Genomic DNA, 20,151 nt, shown 5'->3' on the forward strand with positions numbered 1-20,151 from the left:
TCAAGAGTGGCTAAGTCAATCTTCAGATTTAAATCCAATTGAACATGCGTTTCCCTTTCTGGTGATAAGAGTTTAGGTAAGAAGACCTCAAAACAAACAGCTGAAGATTGGAGAGTCAATGGGTTGCAGACTTCAGTCAGTTATTGCGTGAAGTCAATGATTGTCGACCAAATACTAAACATGCTTTATTTGGACATTATCAGATTTTTGCCAATACATTTGGAGTCCTGAAATATGTGTACTTTGTAAATGGTTAACCCAGTCTGAAAAATACTCTATTGAATCAAAGCTGAGGATCCTTTCTTTGACCCCATAGTCATTTTGGGGCGGCTGTGTCTCAGGAGGTAGAGTCGCCGTCTAATGATCACAAGGTTGGCAGATCGGTGGTTCGAGCCCCGGCTGGCCACATGTCCACGTGTCCTTGGGCAAAATTGCTCCCAGTGAGCGGGCCGGCGCCTTGCATGGCAGCTTGCCTCCATTGCTGTGTGAATGTGTGTGTGAACGGGTGAATGAGAGGCCGTTGTTAAGCGCTTTAGAGCAGAAAAAAGGCGCTATATAAGTGCAGTCCATTTACCATTTAGTAATGTAGTATAAAGCTAAAGGAAGACCAAACGTGTCCCTTTTCCAATACTTATGGAGGGCACTGTATCTAACCTTCTCTCATCTGTTTGCCTATATGCTGCCCTCTGATCATGTTGTATTGGTCCATTTGATGGTCTTACTTTCTTTCAACTACCCAGCAAATCTCTCTATCTCATCCAAACCGTTTTTAAATATTTTTCAAACACCAAAATAAGACTCAATTCTACAAAGTTTCTTCTGGAACTTCTTTTCCTAGTTCACTTGTATCCCTCCGTTCCTGTATATTTGTCTCATGGGATAACAACAATACTTCCAAAGTATTCGGAGGACTAGGGTATGGTGTGTTTGTTTCTATGAATGTTAAAACAAACGTTTGATGTTTTTGTGAAGTAAGTAAGTGAAGCAAGAATGAGGCATTTTATGTGCTTTTATTGGTTAGGTCATCCAGCTACCTCACCTTTAAAATATTCAAAACTCTTCATACTGTATATAACCTTATTAGATCATAAAGAAAACAAACAACAAAGATAAATAAAAAACACATATCACAGCTGAAATTCACATTTTACACTACTAATAATAATACTGCCATAATATTCCCAAACAGGGTGTTTTATTTCACCTAAAAGTAATCAAATGTACAATTTATAGTCTCAATACAATATGATATGATAGACACAGGCCATACAAATGCATTCATAACAGGTTTAATGCTAAGAGGATCCTTGCTGCCAAACATTTTCTATATGGTACAATCAAGCTTGTCTAAAAGAGATGCAGGGTGGGGGGGTGGGGTGGAGGGGGTGATGGGGTGGAGGGGATGGGGGTGATGGGTTGGCATTGAGGGAGTGGAGGCAGGTGGGGGTGAGAGATGGGAGGATAGTGTAAACCCAGAGTTGTGTGTAGAGAGGCCTAGTAGAAACCGAAGGTGTTTTCCCCGCTGTACGCCACATACAGGAAGCCGTCCTCGTCTTTCTCCTTCTCGTACAGCTGGCCCATTGTCAGACTGGAACACAAAGACACGGATCATAGATGGTGAGTATACATGATCCATAACGTTCACACAACACACAGTACAGAATAGACACCTTCCTGTTCACCCTGAGCTGAGACACATGATGATGTTGCATCCATTCATACATCCCCAGACGCCACACACAAGCACAATCACACCCCAGAACTCAGAGACACCTGAGTCTATTGTGACATGTGACACAGTCTGGTGACAAGGTACGTATGTCGGCAATTCTCAAGTCAGGCAAATGACCATTTTGACCGCCACCTTTTTTGCATAAGTGTTGAAGTGCCCACTCGATATAACAAAGAACAGTTTTAGGATCACTAAATACAATCTGCACTTTCATAATCTGGAAACGAAAAAAGAAAAATGAATGTATAGAGCTGACATAGATGATTCCCTATTCAACAACGACAGACACCCATACCTGTTCTACGCCTTTATCCAAAGCGACTTTACATTTTTACATTCACATGTTTGGCATTTAGTAGATGCCTTATTCCAAAGAGACTTACAATCGATACATTTGACTAAGCAAGTGAATCATCAATCCACCAGTCGTAGCAGGAAGAGTAATCCAGCTCAGGCCAGGGGCCATTGGCAGTCTCAGTGATGTAGTACGACAAATGTAGTTGATGTAAGTCTATTCTTCTAAGTAAGTGAATCATCTATCCAACAGTCACCATAATAAAAAGTAATCTATGCTAGGGCCAGGGGCCTTTGGCAGTCATAATGCTAGAAGAATACTATCAGAATGTTCTGAGAGAGTTCTAGAATATTCTGTGACGCCAGGGTTCCTTCTGACAGGTCATACTGTAGGTGTGTGGTCTACCTGGAGGATGCGTACGCAGGTGGCTGTGTCTGATAGGCTATGTTTAACATCACTCCCAGCCCCAGGTAGAGTGTGATTGGGGTGTAGATTTGTAGGAGTGATTAAGTGAAAGAGGAGGCGACCGCCACACCTATGCCCTCTTTCACAGGGAGATTAATTTCACACAGATGGAAACCGCATGTTCCTGGTCTTTAGTTACACAGACGGACACACATGAATGCAACCGACCAGCAAGCGTGCACACATACACACACGGATATGTCAATGTTTACATATGCTATAAGAAATATACTGGGTAAATATACTAGTGTAGAAATATACTAGGGTAAGGCATGTAAGGTTACGCCTTAACTGCTCCTCCTGAGACATCTACTACCCCCCAGCACTGCGTCTACTACCCCCCAGCATCTGCTTTTCCCCTTTACTGTGTCCCCTAAAACTTCTACTGCCCCCATTGTACTGTTTCTCCAGTGTCTATATATAAAAGAAAAAAGAAAAGTAGAAAAAAAAAAGTTACAAAATAGATTACTCTTCCTGCTACGACTGGTGGATTGATGATTCACTTGCTTAGTCAAATGTATCGATTGTAAGTCGCTTTGGAATAAGGCGTCTGCTAAATGCCAAAGATGTAAATGTAAATGCATGATCCCAACAGTCTATAAGAAAGGACAAAGTACTGTACAATAATAACCACAAGGACATGAACTAGGCTATAGGAACATCTTCTGGGACTTGGACCCTATGGGAGTTTGTGACTCCACTCTCCGGCCTGCCTGCCTGTTACCTGTGTGGCTATTCTCTCCTGCTGTCCTTGCAGGTATGGAGGTGAGGCTGGCAGAGGTGAGCTTGGCAGAGGTGGCATCAGCACATTGGCAACATTACGCCTACACACTTTCCCACTCATGCACTCAACTACACTGCTGATTTTACCGATTACAACACTGTTATTCTTTTGTTAATGAATAGTTTGTTAGTTTACTGGGTTGTGTGCGTGACAGAGCGGTCCGGTTTGAGACAGTTACACCCGGGTACATGTGTAATGGGCCTTGAAAACAAAGAGTCAAGATGCTGGTACACCTGACTGCACAACAGGGGCAGATAGAGAGAAAGACACCATAAACCCATAGGTGACAGGCCAGGACTTAACGTTACAGATAGCAGCTTTGCTCACTGCGCTTGTTAGAAGATCCCTCCCCTCTCTCAGCCTTCCTTCCTGTCAATCTCTACTGTCTCTATCCCAATTATTATCATTATTAATAATAATAATAATAATAATTTATTAAATTTATATAGCGCTTTTCCGAGGCTCAAAGACGCTGAATTATTAGTTTATTTGACAGGGACAATGCACAATACATATTGCGCCAGATATAGCTCAGAGCTCATTTTCATCTGTAGTCCCTGGGGGAAGGGTAACAAGACAATAGGGAAACAGGATATTCTAATACTATGTATTATACATAGCTAATACAATGAAGCAGAAATGCCCTAAAACATAAATAAATTGGTATTCCAGAATGCCATTGTCTGCAATGGACTGAATCCCAGCTCAATAATAATAATAATAATAATAATAATGCATTTATTTTGTATAGTGCTTTTCTCAGTCACTTTCTACAACAGCATGTTTGGATACTGGATTCTGATTGGCTAGCAACAGTGGTAAATACCCCAACAACCCACAGTTCAGACCGCTTTTCCAGTATCAATGCGCCTCCCAATCAATCTGATTACGTAAGAACACCTGTGCTGACCTACAATGTAATGGTTGATCTTGTTAATGGGACTATATTCTGTGGCGGAAGGATTATATGTATTCTGATACGATTAATGATTGTAAATAACTGAATTTAATGTTACAACTGTGTATTTATGTTTTATATTATGTGGTGGCTGTCGAAAAGCAACTGACCATTGGAGGGCGGGGGTTGTGGACTCATTTACCACTGTACAGGGTTTTCCTACTCGGCTTCGCCTCGTGCCACAACCCTGTACCAGTGGTAAATGAGTCCACCTCCCCCTTCCTCTCATGGTCAATTGCTTCCACATTCCATGGAGAGAACACAAATATATAGATACATAAAAAGATACACAAAAGCACAGTCAGTAAAAAAAAAAAAAAATGTTGTGAGAGTGATTGTTTGATGTGGTTTCATAAGCCCTAGTGTTATGAAAGATCCTCTCACCTAGACTGGGGGACGGTCTTGTCAACAAACAGGAAGATGGCTTTCTCCGAGGGCAGCTGGATGCGCTTCCTGATGATCCACATGAACTGGGCCACGGTGATGTCAGAGGGGACCAGGTACTTCCTCTTATCGATGTCCACTATCTGTGAGCCTGACACTTTCTCCACGATCACCTGACGAGCACACACACTTCATTAGGCACAGACACACACAATCTGTGCTGAATGCAATCTTTCTATCTATCCAACCTGGATTTAGCCAGCTCAGAGTCATGAGACAATAATACAGTCATGTGACAAAATGTGGACATCCCATGACATATTTTGTTCTTTTTTTTTTAAAGAAATATGGACATATCAATATTTGATCTTCTTTCAAACAATATCTATAGATGAAGGTGATGTAATTGTGACCTGATAGCTGCTATTGCCCCCTTTGGCTGATATAACCCCAATTAGATGTCTCCTATCTCTTGACATCTACTGTTTTCCCACTCCTCCATGCAGAATTCTTTCAGCTGTGTGATGTTTGAGGGGTGTCTTAGATGCACAGCCCGTTTCAAGTCACCCTACAGCATCTCAACAGGATTAATATCTGGGTGGGCTTGGACTTTGGCCAATCCAGAACTCTCCATCTCTTTCTTTTCAGCCATTCCTTGGAGGGTTTAATATGGAATGTTCTGGTTCATTGTCATGTCACACCGTCCACATCCACTTCAGCTTCAATCTTTGGACAGATGGTCTCACATTTTCCTCAAGCACCCTCTGATACAATAAAGGATTCCTAGTGGATTCTATGATGGTGAGCTGGCCAGGCCCTGCTGCAGCAAAGCTGCCCCAAACCAGGACGTTTCCACCCCCATACGTCACAGTCCACTTTTAGACATAATTGGTATGTGGAACTTAAGTCTGGCTCTGATCGTTTTTTTTTTACAGCTTTCCTTGTTTGCACACAAAACAAACTTGTGCAGTTTCTTGATGGTAGATGTACTTTGACATCAACTGTGACAAGAGCCCGTGATGACATTTTAGGATTATACAACAGATATAGCGGTTATCTGTGACTTTTTGTCCCCTATAAATCAGACCTAAAAAAACTGTACCGGTCAGTGAGTTGACTGTTGATTGACATCATAACACATCTATAGGTGGGACCAGTGGCGGACTCAGGCTGTTTGAAGGGCAGGGGGGGCGAAAAGAAAAAAAGGCCACCTACTGCACAACATGGGACCCCATCACTGCACATGGTCAAGTTTAGACCATTGGAAGGGCAGCCAATAGGGCACATCCTCTAATTTTCGCCACTCAAAAGGGCACTTTAGTGCAACGTTTTTCAACTGTGGGGGCACATGGTCAAGTTTAGACCATTGGAGGGGCACCAGTAGGGCATGTCCTCTCATTTTCACCACTCAAAAGGGCATTGTTGCCACTCAAAAGGGCACTTAAGAGAGACGTTTTTCAACCGCGGGGGCACCAGGAGGGGCGGTCGCCCCCCCCCTGAGTCCGCCAGTGGGAGTGGGACAGGACAGGGTCTCGTCTTATCAGTAGTCGTGTCTCTGTCCCCTATTCATCCCGCTAGTCGTAGTGGCGGAATGAAAGGGCCGATACAGGATCACGTTTCTATAGGTATTATATTCTACCCGGAGGCTCTTTAACACTGGGGTGGTAGAGGTCGCGGCAGGGTTAGTTGGCTAGTAACCTACACCTCCGCCAAGAATGAGGAAACACATTCAGATCTTCCTGGGAGTTTACAGGAAGAGCTATTAAACACAACTGGGTCACCGGGGAAACCAGGAAACCTGTTCTGCTTATGAGGAACAAATCCACAGGAGGCACCGTGTCCAGTGTCTGGCAACGTGTCTCTGTCAGTGTGACTGGTAAAGGCTTCACAGACAAAGACTCACTCCACCCCCCCCTCCCTCCCTCCCTCCCTCCATCTTCACCTTCCTTTCCTTCCCCTTCTCTCACTCCTCCATCTCCACCTCTCTCCCTGTCACTCACTCTCCAGTGTGCTGTCAGTACTATAGGCTTCCTCTCAGACACACAGAGACAAACAGTCAGTCACTCCATCTTCACCTCCGTCTCTATCTCCCCTCATTCACTCCTTCCTTCCATATCCCCTGCTACTCACTCACCGGTACTCTGTCAGGGTATTTGTTGCGTATTTTGGCCGACTCCACACATCTGTGTTCTGCGGAAGAGAGGAGGAGTTTAATGAGCATGAGGTCCCCTGGGAGTATACTGTGCAGGGTATAAGCTACTCTACTACAAGAGTAGTAGAGTAGCTTATAAATGGTAAATGGACTGCACTTATACAGCGCCTTTTTTGCTGCTTCAAAGCTGCTCCAAAGTGCTTTACAACGGCCTCTCATTCACCCATTCACACACACATTCACACACCAATGGCGGCAAGCTGCCATGCAAGGCGCCGGCCGGCCCGCTCACTGGGAGCAATTTTGGGGTTCAGTGTCTTGTCCAAGGACACTTCGACATGTGACCAGCCGGGGCTCGAACCGCTGATCTGCCAACCTTGTGATCATTAGACGGCGACTCTACCTCCTGAGACACAGCCGCCCCAATGTAGGCATATCCACCCCCCCAAATTGAGCCTCTCCCAAAGACATGTGGGGGAACAGAAGTGTTCCTTGTGAAAGCACGACTGCAATAAATAACTCATAACATCAGCACAAGTGACTGTGAGGTTTACATGTAACTGACGGCTATACGTGTTGGTGTTAGATGTACTAGACTAGAGGGCCAGGCTACAGCCCTTAAACGGCCAGACTCTGGCATAATCGTGCCATGTCATCCCACTAGGTGAGATAACTCCACAGAGGTTCAATGCTGCCCCTTTAATTAGCCTAGATTACACAGCCCTATTAAAAACTAGAGCCCTAGAAATATCACAGCAGAACTTTTCTTGATGGTGACACAAGTCAATTTAGGTGTCTAGTTAGTATATGACATGTCTCTATCTCAAAATACATGATACTAGGCTTAATATGCAGGTTGATATATAGGCCAAATGAACCTGGCGTTATCATTGTTTGAGTTAATGTGACCATGCTTTATTACATGCTTTCAACATTGCATTGTTGCACATAGGCTACAAGGAGCACAGCTGAGAAAACCCAACCCACATAGTGACCACAGGAAAAGTTCTGAAGGCAGCAATGTAGTGTTGCATCAGTCATGCACCATTTCAGTCCCTCCAGAACCAGTGAGGCCAGCCAGCATGTGAGAACAGAATGCATCATGCTCGTATAAATGCTGCTGCCATTCCTGCAGGATCCCAATCTTAAACATGGGCAGCTCAACTGTTATCTAAAGGAATATACAAGCAATATATGCTGGCTATCCTGAATCAAGAGGCCTGACATTTGCAAAGCCTAAAACAGAGAGTAACATCTGTGAAAGCATACAGGAAATGCTGCCATGTCAATAGAACCTGTGACATAACCATTTAACCATTTAACCATTTAAAGCCCCTTTGCTTTACCGAGGGAATGGTCCTCCTTAAACATCCATTTCATGTTTGCTGGATCCTTCAATGACGTGACGCTGAGATGAACAGATGACGTGTTAAAAACACTCTCGGTTTTCTCGGTTTTATGTATTTAGTTTTTAAATAAATACAAAAAAATTGTTGTTTAAAAAAAACCTAAAACGTCAACAATATAACCGGAGGCATCGAACGCTCTGTGTCTGGTCCAGGGAGGTGACGTCACTGGCGGGTCGTACCATCTCGCAGAGCACGTGGGGGGAACAACAGAACGTTCGACGTTCGATTTGTTGCCATGAAGCCAGCAGCGGCAGCCATGGCAACCTCCATTATGGTCATGGAGCTATTTTAGTGCCATCAGAAATGGAATTGTATTGAATATGAGCACAAATTGAACTGTGTTTCACAGATCTGAATTGTATTTGACAGATTGAATTGAATCTGAGCAAAAACTGAATTGTATTCGACAGATTGAACTGTATTCAATTCAGTTTTCATTATTTTAATTCAGTTTTCAAATTCAGTTTCTCTAAATACAATTCGGTTTTTCTCAAAATACAATTCGGTTTTTCTCAAAATACAATTCAGTTTTCCTCAAAATACAATTCAGTTCTCAAAATACTGAATTGTATTTTGAGAAAAACTGAATTCAATTTCTGATGGCACTAAAATAGCTCCATACTCCAGACGCAGCCATGGCAACGTCCAGACGCCAAACTAACCGGAAGTAGCTAAACAAGAAAGGACATGTGGCGCGACCTTTTTGCAGAATTCGAAGTCTTCAAACACTCTGTTGTGTTTCTCAAATGGACCTCTTCAACCTCAACCCGGAAGCCCAGAGCCGCATGCTGCTTTTCTAACACCGACTTTGTGTGTTTTGGATCTATCTACTAATCTCCTGTGTGGGGATCTATGCTAGCCGTATAGCTAATAACAGTTAGCTGATCCTCTTTAGCAGACTAACTAACCACTTTCTGTCTTCTTTGAGGAGCCTAAGTCATTTTTTACTCGCTTTGCAACAATGGCTTTTTATGAAGTGTATTCACACCCGGCTTTAATCCGGTACAAAAGCAGCGTTTGCACTAAAGCCACCTTGTTTATTCTGATGGTGTTGCTGCTGACATACATCCCACCTCTCCTGGTCGCTTACAGAAGCCAAGGTATTAATCATGTCACTGTGGTTGAACTCTGTTATGAATGAATGAATGAATGAATGGTCTTTATTGTCATTAATACAGTAAAGGTACCATACAACGAAATTTAGGAGGGGGGGCTCCCCTGGTGCTAGGAAAAAAAACTAAAAACAAGAAGGGAAAAGGGTAAAATAAAAAAGGGAAAAGAGCTGGTTTACATAAATAAAGGCTATATACACTATCTACTATACTATACTACTCTACTATACAATAAACACTGTGCTGTACTCTATGCTATGCTATACATATCCTAACTTTTCCTGTATCTGAACCTTATGTACACAAGGGTTGTCATGCACATAGTATTGTTGCACATTCATGTTATGTCCAGTGAAGACTTCTGAAGCACCTTCTCAGCTCAGCACATCTCATGACATCATGTCAGTTCAGCATCCTTGCGATGTAACCTTAAGATATAATAATCATAATCATAATAATAACTTTTATTTGTATAGCGCTTTTCCTGCAAACGTTGCAGCTCCAAGTGCTCCAATCATTATATAATCATAATTTGATTATTAAGTCATTTAAAGACGATATTAAAAAGATGGGTTTTTAGTCTTGACTTGAACATAATGTGCTGAGGTTGCATCCCTAATGTAAACTGGCAGTGAGACACAATCTGGGCGCATAAAATGAGAATGCAGCCTCAGCAAATCTCTTCTTTTGTACATGTGGTACACAGAGAAAACCAGCGTCAGAAGACCTGAGAGCTCTATTGGTCTTTCACATATTCTGGTGCTATGCCAGTGAGAGCTTTATAAACATGTTTCCTCTCTATCTCCCTATGCTGGTTTATTTCAGGGTTCTGGGTGCAGAGGAGCACCTATGAGGAGCAGCCGGTCGTCCGGTTCCAGTACCAGACCATCCTGATCGCCGCCACCAGCACCAACGGCGATTACGTTGCATGGAGCACCTTTCCACATTTCAATAACCTGCAAGGGAACAACCTCAGAATCCCTTCTATCTCGGTAATCATTAGGCCTCAGGATAGACAGATAGACAGATAGACAGATAGGTAGATAGATAGGATAAGCTAGGGGTACTTCAGTGGTGTGGGTAGTTATATAATAGTTATTGTGTAGGCTTGGAGAACCTGACCCATTTCACATGTCACACTCAACGACAGGTGGTACTAGACCCCCAGACCCTGTCCCCCTCTCCCCCCTCAGGGTACTTCAGTCTGGACGGATTGATGGCAGCTGCTGGACTGAAAAAATCAGGTGTAGTGCTGAGGCACAAATATGTACATTTCAAGCCTGCAAACTGCGACACTTTAAATGAATGTGCAATAACACTATGTGCAATATGACAACCCTAGTCGTCTATCTGTACAGTATAGTATAGTGGATAGTGTACATAGCCTTTATTTATGTAAACCAGCTCCTTCCCTTCTTGTGTTTTTTTTAGTTTTTTTTTCTTTCCTAACACCAGGGGAGCCACCCCTCCTAAATTTCGTTGTTTGGTACCTGTACTATAGCAATGACAATAAAGACCATTCATTCATTCATTCATTCATACTTGACTTAGGTCATTTATAGGGACCACTCACTCCAGTCTCTTGGCCTGTTAAGGTGGTTAAAAGTTTCATTTAAAGCGCAAGAATCTGATCCCTGAGGTTGTTGTTGAACGTGTGCAGGTGCGAGAGGAAGACCAGAACGGGGATGGGAAGTTGGACCGTCTGAACCTCCAGCTGGAACTTCCCCTGAGGGCTGATGAGCAGGTGTACAGCGTCCAGCTCCTCCTGACCTTCTCCTACCAGCTGTTTGTACGTACCGCACTCTCCCTTACAGTTACATGCTAACTCCCCCCTGTCTATGTACCCCCCTGTGAATAGACCATATAGTGTATAGAAGTATAGAAGTTCACATTATAGATACATTCTCAGATGTCTACCGACCACATATCCCCCTATTTTTATTTATATCCCCCCTATTTATGTCTCATTCTTGTTTTTTTTATTATCTTAGGACTGTGTTTGTTTGTTAGCACCGAGGGTTTGCATTTGAATTTTGTTGTACCTGTTACCATGACAATAAATATCATTCATTCATTCACTCTAACAGGGGTGACACTGCTCCTGGAGAGCTATAGGCTGTGTACCTGCTTTTAATAATAATAATAATAATAATAATAATGATAATAATAATACATTATATATAGTGCTTTTCTAGACACTCAAAGACGCTTTACAAACTGAAAAGATCGAGTAGTAATAATAAAAAGAAACAAGAAATAAATAAAAGAAAGTATAGGGGCCTAATTGAGGTAGTGCTGGGGACACATGGGAAGGGGAGGGGGAGAGGGTTAACTGGTGAAGGCGAGCTTGAAGAGGTGGGTTTTCAGGGCCTGTTTAAATGTTGGGAGGATGTTGGCCTGTCTGATGTGGTTGGGGAGGGCGTTCCAGAGGGACGGGGCTGCGGCTGAAAAGGCCCCATCACCCCAGGGACGAGGTCGGCAAGGTAGGAGGGGGCCAGGTTGTTGATGGCTTTGTAAGTGGTGAGTTGACCATTCAAACGACCTGAATGAGTTGAATCAAGTGTGTCAGTGCAGGGCAGGATCAAACCTGTGGTTTAGTAGGCCTAGTAGAAAACCTTCTAACAGGTGGGTGAACCCTATTCATTCACCATTAAAAAATAAAAGAATAAAAGAAATGTGTACAGTACCAGTCGAAGGTTTGGACACACTTCCCCGTTCAATGGAATTTGACGTTTATCAACAGGATTCCCGCACTGGTCTTAAAAAGCCTTAAAGTCTAAAATCCAGTAATCCAATTCACAAGGCCTAAAAAGGTCTCACATTTCAGTGATTCGGTCTAAAAATGAGGTGCTAGGTCTTAAAAATTAGATCCTGCAAGGAAATCAGTCCGACCACATCTATTTACGCGGAAATGAATCAAGCTGTAACCAAAAAAATGCCAATTCGCTTCTTTTTTTGTCTGTAATGGCAGTGAAATCCCTAATTTCATCACCTCGAGGATGACAAAAAGCTATCATATGGTGTTGCGAATAGGTCAATAAATCTATTCAAAGAGGTAAAAAAAAAAAGTCTTAAAATTTGACTTGTTGAAACTTGTAGGATCCCTGCTGCCTCGTTCGCCCTCATATGTCTCTTCTCTCTGCCTGTGTGTTCCAGAGGATGTCCACGGTGGTGATGCAGACCCTGGCCTTCCTGCAGCATGCCTCTCCAGTTCCTGGAGCTCAGCTGTTCGTCAGCGGAGACCTGAGGCTGCAGCAGAGGACTCCTCTCCCTCACCGCGGCCTGGTCACCGTGTACAACGTGAGAGCACAGCCTCTCTCTCTGCCCTCTCTCTGTCTAACCCTAACACCCTAACCATAACCCTGGTCACTGTGTACAACGTGAGACACAGCCTCTCTCTGCCCTCTTTCTGTCTAACCCTAACCCTCTCTCTGCCTCAATGTCTCTCTGTTTTTATTAATTTCTCCTTTCTCCTAAGAACAGCCTTGTCTATGTTACCTACTATAAGAGCCGCCTCGGGGGTCAAATGACCATAGTCTTTACAATGGGAAGCTGCTATTTACACACAACAACCACTAGTTGGCCGTCTTGTAAATTAGCCTGCCTCCTACACAGATAAACTGCAAAATAGCTTCCCCCCCCCCAAATCCTGACATTACCATTAATTTAATGACCAAGAAATTTGACTGTTGTTAAAGTGGTTTGGAGCAACTACCCTACCCATCTGCACGCCCAAGCATGAACGCTTAGAGCTCCGTCACTCTGCCACGTCGCTGCAGAGATCACCTGAGCATCATAAGCATTCCCATCAGGATCAATATGTTTTGGAAAGCCGCAGGAGATCAAAGGTCATCAAGTTGTTCCAAGCAGCAGGAAATGCCTCAGCGCTTTTAGACTCCAAACCTTAATGGTGTGGCTGCTACACAACTTTCACTTTCAGGGGATAAAATGCAATAAAAAGGGGAGAGGGAATGGGCGACACCTCCGCGCATTGCGCCCAGACTAAATCGTCTATAAACAGAACAGGTGTATAACATTTGTATCATATTTCAGTGCATCTGCACCTGAGTGGGTGACACAGCTAACGTCAGTGGATGTTCTATTCCCCATGAAATGTTAAGTTCTGTATGTTCTCTCTTTGGTACTCTTGTCTGTAGGTCTCGGTTATAGATGGATCCAGTCCGTTTGTAAGCGCTTATGATCTGGCCAACATCATTGGAACCTATCAGGAGAGAAACCGTGAGTGGATATTCTCTGTTACAGTGTCAGCATTATTATTTATTTTGTGTGTGTGTGTGTGTGTGAATGGTTGACTGAAAAAAGACAATTGTCCCAGTCATTTCTCAGGGTTTTATCCTGACCACTCCCACAGTGTGTCTGCCCTTCTCACTGTTGCTCTCCCTCTCTCCCTCTCTCCCTCTTCCTCTGTCTCTCCCTCTCTCTCCCTCCTCTCTCCCTCTCCCTCTGTCTCTCCCTCTCTCCCTCTCTCTCTCCCTCTCTCCCACTCTCCCTCTCTCCATCTCTTCCTCTTTCTCCCTCTCTCCCTCTCTCCCTCTCTCCCCCTCCATCCCTCTCTCCCACTCTCCCTCTCTCTCTCTCCCTCTCTCCTTCTCTCTCCCACTCTCCCTCACCCTCTCTCCCTCTCTCTCCTTCTCTCTCCCACTCTCCCTCTCCCCCCCCCTCTCTCTCTCCCTCTCTCCCCCCTCTCCCTCTCTCCCACTCCCTCTCTGCCTCTCTCCCTCTCTCCCTCACTCCCTCTCCCTCACCCCCTCTCTCCCACTCTCCCTCTCTCCCCCCCTCTCCCTCTCTCCCTCTCTCCCTCTCTCCCTCACTCCCTCTCTCCCTCTCCCTCACCCCCTCTCTCCCACTCTCCCTCTCTCCCTCTCTCCCACTCTCCCTCTCTCCCACTCTCCCTCTCTCCCTCTCCCTCACCCCCTCTCTCCCACTCTCCCTCTCCCTCTCTCCCACTCTCCCTCTCTCCCTCCTCTCTCTCTCCCACTCTCCCTCTCTCCATCTCTTCCTCTCTCTCCCTCTCTCCCTCTCTCCCCCTCCATCCCTCTCTCTCTCTCCCTCTCTCTCCCTCTCTCCTTCTCTCTCCCACTCTCCCTCTCTCTCTCCCTCACTCCCTCTCTCCCACTCTCCCTCTCCCACTCTCCCTCTCTCCCCCCCTCCCTCTCTCCCACTCTCCCTCTCCCTCTCTCCCTCTCTCCCTCTCTCCCTCTCTCCCACTCTCCCTCTCTCCCTCTCTCCCTCTCCCCCTCACTCCCACTCTCCCACTCTCCCTCTCTCTCTCTCTCCCTCTCTCCCACTCTCCCTCTCTCCCTCTCTCCCTCTCTCCCACTCCCTCTCTCCCTCTCTCCCACACAGTGACAACAGTTCTGTCGTGTCCAAGTCCAGTCTGGACTGTAGGACGAGCCGCCGGTTCTCCCTTCAAGATCAACGCACAGATCCGCTATCCTGTCGAGATGATCAGATATCCTTTATTGTGATTGTGTGTATGTGTACGGTCATGCCTTATTAAACAAGTCTTAACATACTGACAATAATTTGAATATGATTTGCTCTTCCAAGTTCCAAGTATACACTGTGGCGGATGCCACCAAACCGGTTGTACGATGGATGTGTTACCGTCCTGCAGTGTTTCCTTAACTGATCCTCTCCACCTATCGGCCGGGCTTCTGGGAGATGATTAAGTTTGCCTGGATCCAGTACGTCAGCGTGTTGCTCATCTTCCTCTGGGTCTTCAACCGGATTCAGATATTTGTGTTTCAGAACCAGGTGTTGCGGACGGTTCCCATCCCGCTGCTGAAACCACATCACGCCTGAGCCAACAGACCCGTCCTGGGTTACAGAGGGTGTAACCACACACGCAAATATTATTCTCACGCTTTGTATGGAGATTTAGCTAGTCATCTTTACTCAAACTGGATACATAATCTACGACAGGCCTTTACTTAATTTAATAATCATTGTACACCTGTTGTGTTTATGAACAATTGAATGATTATCATTTGAGGGTATGTCACAAAATCAAAAAAAAGAATAGTTGTGATTATTTGTGAATGTAGAAAAGAAATGTATTTGGTTGTTTAATCAGTTTCATTTTGTACTGTACATAGGTATTGACTGATTTTTGGGTTAATACATTTTATACGTTTATATGTTTTGTCTTCTCATCTCTTCATTCTCAGAGTGTGTGATAATGAAGATGGTGGAGGTTGGGTGATAATGGAGATGGTGGAGGTTGGGTGATAATGGAGATGGTGGAGGTTGGGAGATGGTGGAGGTTGGGTGATAGTGGAGATGGTGGAGGTTGGGTGATAGTGGAGATGGTGGAGGTTGGGTGATAATGGAGATGGAGGAGGTTGGGTGATAATGAAGATGGTGGAGGTTGGGTGATAATGGAGATGGTGGAGGTTGGGTGATAATGGAGATGGTGGAGGTTGGGTGATAGTGGAGATGGTGGAGGTTGGGTGATAGTGGAGATGGTGGAGGTTGGGTGATAATGGAGATGGTGGAGGTTGGGAGGGTAGGAACACAGTCAGGGGTCGAGGTAAACATTAATGAACAGATTGCACTATGGTCATACATCTGGCCCAAGTGGAAAAAGGTATACTAAGTACTTTAACAGGGTTCCCGCGCTGGTCTTAAAAAGCCTTAAAGTCTAAAATCCTTCAATCCGATTTACAAGGCCTAAAAAGGTCTTACATTTCAGTTATTCGGTCTAAAAATGAGGTGCTAGGTCTTAAAAATGAGATCCTGTAAGGAAATCAGTCCGACCACATCTATTTACGCGGAAATGAATCAAGCTGGAACCAAGAAAAAGCTTCCTTTTTTGTCTGTACGGCAGTGAAATCCCTAATTTCATCACCTCGAGGATGACAAAAAGCTATCATATGGTGTCCTGAATAGGTCTAAAATTATATTCAAAGAGGTCTAAAAAAGGTCTAAAAGGTCTTAAATGTGACTTGTTGAAACTTGTAGGAACCCTACAGTCTGTGCCATCATCTAAAATGGATGACATGGGAGAATATTTGTAAAGCATTCGTTTTCATTTAGGGTTCCTAAATGAAAAGATCTGCTAAGCCTGCCTGCGTGGTGCTAATATTATTAGCATAGGATGTTTACCCTCAGTAGCGGTACGCGGTCAAACGTTCTGTCCACAACACTACACATACATACTGCCTATGGGAACAAGGTGAAACACAGTGAGAAGACAGATGAAGACAGAGTATACTGCCAATATTTGTTGGTAACGGTCTGTTAAAAAATAATAATTACTGTCATCCATCCCACTCCTGAAACCACATCACGCCTGAGACAACACACCTGTCCCCGCTCCAGTCAGAGGGTGTAACCACACACGCAAATATTATCCTTACGCTCTGTATGGAGATTTAGCTTTACTACTCAAACTGTACACATAAAACAAACATATATCTGAGACATGCCTTTACTTAATTTAATAATGAATGAATGAATTAACCTTTTATTTCAAATATGATTTAAAATAATAAAAGAACAAATAACTAATATGAAGAGTACAGACCTATCACTGTTGGAAAGGGAGTAGGATGAAGCCTAAGCTTATGTCCTCCCCCTATCCGTCACTCTCAAGTGAGAACAATAATACTTAGATTCAGTGGTGGACTCGGGCTGTTTGAAGGGCAGGGGGGGCGAAAAGAAAAAAAGGGCACCTACTGCACAACATGGGACCCCATCAGTGCACATGGTCAAGTTTAGACCATTGGAAGGGCAGCCATTAGGGCACATCCTCTAATTTTGCCACTCAAAAGGGCACTTTAGTGCGACGTTTTTCAACTGTGGGGGCACATGGTCAAGTTTAGACCATTGGAGGGGCACCAGTAGGGCACGTCCTCTCATTTTCGCCACTCAAAAGGCAATTTTTGCCATTTCTCAACTGGCATTTAAGTTAAAGGACCAGGTTACCTAACATTGTGCACTGGTGGACTTACCTGGGCAATACCTAGGCCTCGAGCAGGAGTGGACCTCTTGTGAGTGTGCAATAATTTAGGTAAATATAGGATAAAACTAGAAAAAGAAACTGGACTTGTCGTATTTTGATTGTGGGTAGAGATTTAGCAAAGAGAGATTTGCTGCGTAGTTAAAAGAAGGTGAGAGTCTTGTTATGGAAGTGGATGAAGTTAGAAATGGTTTGCTTGATTGGATGGATAGAATCTTAAATAGATAGATAGGTAGATAGATAGATAGATAGAGGAGTAGATAGATAGATAGATAGGTAGATAGATAGGTAGATAGATAGATAGATAGATAGATAGATAGGTAGATAGATAGATAGATAGATAGATAGATAGATAGATACATAGGTAGATAGATAGATAGGTAGATAGGTAGATAGATAGATAGGTAGATAGATAGATAGATAGATAGATAGACAGACAGATAGATAGAGGAGTAGATAGATAGATAGATAGGATGAGCCCTTCGCATTGACAGCAGCAAAACAGCTGATCCAACCAAAGCTGCGGCCTTCCTCTGTGCCCTAGAGGAATCCCTCCCCCATCTGCCCCTATATACCCCTTGTTCTGCCCAGCAGTATTGCATGCACAGCATGGCCTTGACAATTTCTGGCAAAAAGCTGAGAAGGTCTAACGACTGATTCGAAGCTAATTCAATGGAATTGGCATTGATCCTGGGAGAGAAACGTGTTGCTCTCACCAACTACAAACGCACTCCAAACGACAAGACCCTACACGCCCTCAGAACATCAAGGAAGAAAGCTACTGGCTACAGCTTTGCAGTGACATCCAATCAGCTGCTGATACAGGCAACATTAAAGGCGTGTATGACAGCATCACAAAGGCACTTGAACCGACACCTCACACAACTGCTTCTCTGAAATCAGGCTAGGGAGAAACCATCACTGACTGTCCCAAACAACCAGACTGCTGGTTAGAACATTAGTCTGAGCTCTGTACCAGGGACAACACTGAGGCAGCACTCCATGTGGAGCGTCAACCCGAAATGTAATAACTTGACATGGAACCAACAACTGAGGAGCTAAGTAAAGCAATCAACAGCCTAACCTGTGGAAAGGCACCAGGCAGCGGTGGGATCACAGCAGTCCTAAAGTGTGGGAAGCTCCTCTGCTCTTCCTCATAAACTCCACAAGCTCCTCTGCCTGTGCTGGAGGGAAGGCGCTGTCCACAGGACATGAGAGATGCAAATCAAATCAAGTTTTATTTGTATAGCGTATTTCTCACCAGATTCGACTCGATGCGCTTTACATACTGACAGCCGCAAGCAGGCAAAAGTAAAAACCTGTAAACTGTGTAGCCAGGAAAATTCCCTTGCAGCCCTCTACTCATAGAGTGACTACTACCAGTTTGCCTACCAGCAGCCAGCGCCGGACCCCAAACGCAGATGCTTATAGCGTCACTCTGTACAAGAACAAGGGAGACAGGAGTGACTGTAACAACGACTGTAACGGCATCTCTCTACTTCATCACTGGTAAACTCTTTCCTAGAGTTGCACTGAACGGGCTCCAGGTCCTTGCAGAGAAGCTTCACCCAGTCACAGGCAGGGTTCAGAGCAGGAAGATCTACTACGGACATGACCTTCTCTCTGAGACAGCTGCAGGAGGAGTGCAGAGAGCAGAGAAAACCACTTCATATGGCCTTCATCGACCTTACGAAAGCTTCTGACCTTGTGAGGAGGAGCAGCCCCTTCAAGGAAGTTGAACGGATTAACCCCTTCCACACCCCTTCATGCCAGGCACCATCCTGTTTGATGGGTCCACCGCAGACCCCTTCAAAATCTGTCGTGGCCTCAAGCAGGGATGTGTACTAACGCCCACCTTGTTTGTGATATTCTTTTCCCTCCTCCTGCGGCAAGCCTTTGGAACATCAACTGAGGGAGTCTACCTACACACAAGGACAGACGGTAAACTATTCAACCTCGCTCGACTGAAAGCTAAAACAAAAGTCAGGCCATTCATCATCTGGGGACATGCTGTTCGCTGATGACAGAGCAGCAGTGGCAGCAATAATAATAATAATAATAACTTTAATTTGTATAGCGCCTTTCAAAAACCCCAAGGACACTTTACAATTCTAAGGGAATGATCAGACAGACAAAACAGAAAACAAACAAAGTAGAACTGAAACATTGACTAGGGGCCAAAGGCCTTGGAGAACAGATGTGTTTTGAGGGCTAATTTGAAGGAGTCCAGGGTGGGGGCGTTGCGGATCACTATGGGGAGGGAGTACCAGAGGGTAGGTGCAGCCACGCTGAAGGCTCTGTCCCCAAAGGTCCGTAGGTTGGTGCGGGGGGTGGATAGCAGGCCCATGTCTGCGGACCGCAGGTTCCGGGAAGGGGTATGCACACTCCCAGGAGCACCTACAAACCCTCACGGACCGGTTCACCCAAGCATGCCAGGCCGTCAGCCTGACCATCAGCCTGAGATGGGACAGGGCACTGAAAACCCTCCCTCCATCGCCATCAACAACTACACAACTACACTGGAAGCTGGAAGCATTTTCACTGACCTTGGGTCCACCAATGTCACCAAAGTTCTGCCACTCGATGCGTCGGAAAAGCGGCGGCCTCTACTTTTGGGAAGGTCACAGCTAGAGTATGGGACAATGGCAACACAACTCCCAGCTGACACAGAGCCTGGACCCCCACACTCACATCAAGAGCGGAGGCTAAACTGCGCTGCCTGAGGCGCATACTGGGCATCACCTGGAAGGACGGGATCACACACACAGCAGTCCTGGAGAGAGCACAGCTTCCCAGTATGTACTAAATGGACTGCACTTATATAGCGCCTTTATCCAAAGCGCTTTACAACGGCCTCTCATTCACCCATTCACACA

The 20,151-nt window shown here is 44.8% G+C and overlaps 2 protein-coding genes across 2 annotated transcripts; one reads left to right on the forward strand and one right to left on the reverse strand.

Annotated features, from left to right (window-relative positions):
• Positions 1-1,367: 1,367 nt before the first annotated feature.
• gabarapl2 (GABA(A) receptor-associated protein like 2) lies at positions 1,368-8,233 on the reverse strand. The gene is made up of 4 exons (XM_080545349.1): positions 8,117-8,233; positions 6,753-6,808; positions 4,619-4,791; positions 1,368-1,588 (listed from the first exon to the last, which is right to left on the reverse strand). The coding sequence occupies exons 1-4, from the start codon at positions 8,148-8,150 to the stop codon at positions 1,495-1,497; spliced, it is 357 nt and encodes a 118-aa protein (XP_080401475.1). The 5' UTR covers positions 8,151-8,233; the 3' UTR covers positions 1,368-1,494.
• Positions 8,234-9,140: 907 nt separating this feature from the next.
• Positions 9,141-15,117, forward strand: tmem231 (transmembrane protein 231; the record flags this gene model as incomplete). Its single annotated transcript, XM_080545345.1, has 7 exons — positions 9,141-9,279; positions 10,117-10,283; positions 10,952-11,080; positions 12,448-12,591; positions 13,449-13,530; positions 14,659-14,776; positions 14,955-15,117. The coding sequence occupies 7 exons, from the start codon at positions 9,141-9,143 to the stop codon at positions 15,115-15,117; spliced, it is 942 nt and encodes a 313-aa protein (XP_080401471.1).
• Positions 15,118-20,151: the final 5,034 nt, after the last annotated feature.

Source organism: Nansenia antarctica (assembly GCF_963989245.1).
Source record: "Nansenia antarctica genome assembly, chromosome: 14".
Classification (NCBI taxonomy): Eukaryota; Metazoa; Chordata; class Actinopteri; order Argentiniformes; family Microstomatidae; genus Nansenia; species Nansenia antarctica.